We start from the raw sequence: 3,188 nt of genomic DNA, 5'->3' as shown, positions 1-3,188 counted from the left end.
AGCGTCTGCTGCAGGCACCAGGGCTTAAAGTGGGAGTTTTGGCAAAAGTCTGTCTTTTCCCAAGACTTTGGCAAAAAGTAAGAGATTTGGCAGCATGGTGCCCACCCCCAGGAGACTGGAGCTGGGTGTGGCCGCCCCTCCCCTTTGGGTCCATCCTGGGGCCAGCGGGCACTGGCTCCCTCCCTCCCTGGCCCCAGCCACCTTCCTGAGCCCCGTGGGACCTGGCCTGTCACCTGCCCTGTCGTTCTCCTTCCAGACAGCACTCCCCCTGAGGCAGGCTGGCTTCCATGTGCCCAGGGGCCCAGGGGCCCCGGTGTCGCTGGGTGAGGGCTGCAGGGCGTCTCCATGTGATCCTGGAGGAGGGGTCTGGGCGTGAAGCGTGAGGAGGGCCCTTTCACGAGGGGGACTTAGTCCGAGGCTGGGGAGGGGTCCTGCTTCACCCGGTGGGCAAGAGAAAGGGTTAGGGGCCCCCAAGGTGGTACGAGCAGGACCTGAGGGCAGAGTCTGGGGCTATGTGGACCGAGGCCCGGATCTCGTGTCCTCTGGGGCCTGCTGGCCCTCCAGGATAGCACCTGGGAGCTTGATGTGCGCTCTCCCCGACACACACTTCGCCTGCCCGTAGTTCCTCTGCGTTGGCAGGTGGCAGTCTGCTTGGAGCAGCCTGATCCCCAGATATCCACAGCTGCTGATGTGCCCCCAGCTCTCAGCAATAGCTCCGCAGGGTATTCATTTGCTCGGGCTGCCGTAACAGAGCATCCCTGATGGGGTGGCTTCAACACTGGGTATTTATCGTATCTCCGTTCCCGAGGCTGGGAACCTGAGGTCAGGGTGTTAGGGCTGGTTCCTCCTGAGAGCTTGAGGGGTCTTCTGTTCAGGCCTCTCTCCTTGGCTGGGAGGCAGCCGTCTTCACGTTCGCATGGCCTTCTCCAGTGTCTGTGTCTAAGGTCCAAATTCACCCATTTTATAAGGACAGCAGTCATATTCAATTAGGACCCATGCAAATGACCTCATTTTCACTTGGTTACATCTGTAAAGATTGTATCTCCAAATGAGGTCACTTTCTAAGGAGCTGGGGGGTTAGGACTCCAACCTACCTTTGAGGGGGCGAGGGGCACAATTTGACCCATAACTGGGATGTGCATTAGGATCCTAACATCTATGAGAAATTTTCCCCATTTGCTAAAGGGAAGCTGAGGCCCCAAAGACTGAGTGACCAAGTTGGCCTTCTGGAACTTGCTATGGGCCAGCCAGGACTTCCACTGGACTCTCTGTGCTTCTCCTTAAAGCTCTTCTCATAAATAATAGCTAGAACTAATGAGTTTATATTGCTTATTTATGGCCTGCTGTCTCATTTTTAATAGCCCCAGAAAGTAGTAGTAGTATTATCTCCATTTTGCCCATGGGGAGCTGGAGGTTCAGAGAGGTTAAGAGGCTAGCCAAAGGTTGCACAGCTAGTAGACGGCTGGCTCTTGCATGCAGGCAAGCGGTATGGCATCCCTGCCTGGCAAACACCACCTTTGTGTCTCCTGTGGCCCTGGGCCCTGGCTCGGGGGCCCCTCTGCGGGGCCGGGGTCATGGCTGACTGCGTGGCCCTCTCTGCCCACAGCACCCTACACCATCATCACCTTCCCCTTCCTCTTTGCTGTCATGTTCGGTGACGTGGGCCACGGGCTGCTCATGTTCCTCTTCGCCCTGGCCATGGTGCTGGCCGAGAACCAGCCGGCTGTGAAGTCAGCGCAGAACGAGGTGAGGAGTGGCGGGGGGTGGGTGGGGTGGGGGAGAAGCGGGGTGCAGGCACAGCCGGGGCCCGGGGCCAGCTCTCACTACACCCACACCCCCAGATCTGGAGGACCTTCTTCGGGGGCCGCTACCTGCTGCTGCTCATGGGCCTGTTCTCCGTCTACACTGGCTTCATTTACAATGAGTGCTTCAGCCGTGCCACGGCCATCTTCCCCTCGGGCTGGAGCGTGGCGGCCATGGCCAACCAGTCCGGCTGGAGGTGAGGCCCGGCTGCTCCCCTACTCCAGCCCCGAGGCCCCTGGGCCCCTGACCGCCCCCTCCCCACTCTTGTCACAGCGATGCCTTCCTGGCCCAGCACCAGCTGCTTGCCCTGGACCCCAACGTCACTGGCGTCTTCCTGGGACCCTACCCCTTTGGCATTGACCCTGTGAGTCCTGGCCATCCGTCTGGGTGGTGCGGGCGGGAGGGTGGGTTTGGGCTCCCCGCTCAGGGCCCCTAAGACCAGGGCCTGCCTGGCAGGGCCCACACTGCAGCCATTTGAAAAGCAGAGACGTGAGTCCTGCTAAGGGCAGTGTTCTGTAGCCCTCTCTGTGCCAGGCAGGCACCGTTCTGAGGCCTTGTTGAAATGATTTTGTGTCCAGTCCTTGTGACAACTCAACCGAGTGCATGTCAGTGCAGTCTCCCCATTTCACAGATGAGGAAGCTGAGGGCACATGCCCAGAGTTGCCTGGCCAGAAAGAACTGGGGTAGGGGCCCAGGCTGTGCTCTTAACCATGCCACTGTGCTGCTCCTCATCTGGTGGGTGACGGATTGTGCAGGGGGCCCTGGAGGGGCACACACGGGCCGATGAGAGTGACTCGGGTGGGGCGGCCCCTTCGTGACCCCCCCGGCCCTTCTGCTCCCCCAGGTCTGGAGCCTGGCCGTCAACCACCTGAGCTTCCTCAACTCCTTCAAGATGAAGATGTCCATCATCCTGGGGGTCACCCACATGACCTTTGGGGTGGTCCTGGGAGTCTTCAACCACGTGTGAGGGCCGGGGTCCTGGGGTTGAGGGGCTGAGCAGGGCCAGAGTGGCCTGGTGACCCGGCTCCCCACTACTTCGCCCCCGTCCCTGCCCTAGGCACTTCGGCCAGTGGCACCGGCTGCTGCTGGAGACCCTCCCCGAGCTGGTCTTCCTGCTGGGGCTGTTCGGCTACCTGGTCTTCCTGGTCGTCTACAAGTGGCTGAGCTTCACGGCCGCCAGCGCTGCCACGGCCCCCAGCATCCTGATCCACTTCATCAACATGTTCCTCTTCTCGCGCAGCCGCACCAACAAGCCGCTCTTCCAGGGGCAGGTGGGCGGGGCCGGAGCCGGTGGGTGGGATGTGGAAGGGTTGGTGGGCGGGGCCTTGGGCAGGGCCAGGTGGGCCCAAGCCCACCACGGGGGCCCGCCCCTTGGCTGCAGGATC

The 3,188-nt window shown here is 61.0% G+C and overlaps 1 protein-coding gene across 2 annotated transcripts in view; it reads left to right on the top strand.

Annotated features, from left to right (window-relative positions):
* TCIRG1 (T-cell, immune regulator 1, ATPase, H+ transporting, lysosomal V0 subunit A3) overlaps nt 1–3,188 on the top strand; it is a 12,188-nt gene that overhangs the window by 7,493 nt on the left and 1,507 nt on the right. For both annotated transcript variants that reach the window (XM_010837670.1, XM_010837669.1), the window contains exons 11-15: nt 1,607–1,746; nt 1,842–1,999; nt 2,077–2,167; nt 2,648–2,766; nt 2,861–3,074. In XM_010837670.1, coding sequence (XP_010835972.1) covers nt 1,607–1,746; nt 1,842–1,999; nt 2,077–2,167; nt 2,648–2,766; nt 2,861–3,074 — 722 coding nt within the window. The remainder of the gene's footprint in view (nt 1–1,606; nt 1,747–1,841; nt 2,000–2,076; nt 2,168–2,647; nt 2,767–2,860; nt 3,075–3,188) is intronic.

Source organism: Bison bison, unplaced genomic scaffold (genome assembly GCF_000754665.1).
Source record: "Bison bison bison isolate TAMUID 2011002044 unplaced genomic scaffold, Bison_UMD1.0 scf7180017864080, whole genome shotgun sequence".
NCBI lineage: Eukaryota > Metazoa > Chordata > Mammalia > Artiodactyla > Bovidae > Bison > Bison bison.
Note: the sequence above shows the minus strand (reverse complement) of the source record. Positions and strands in the feature narration are given on the sequence as shown.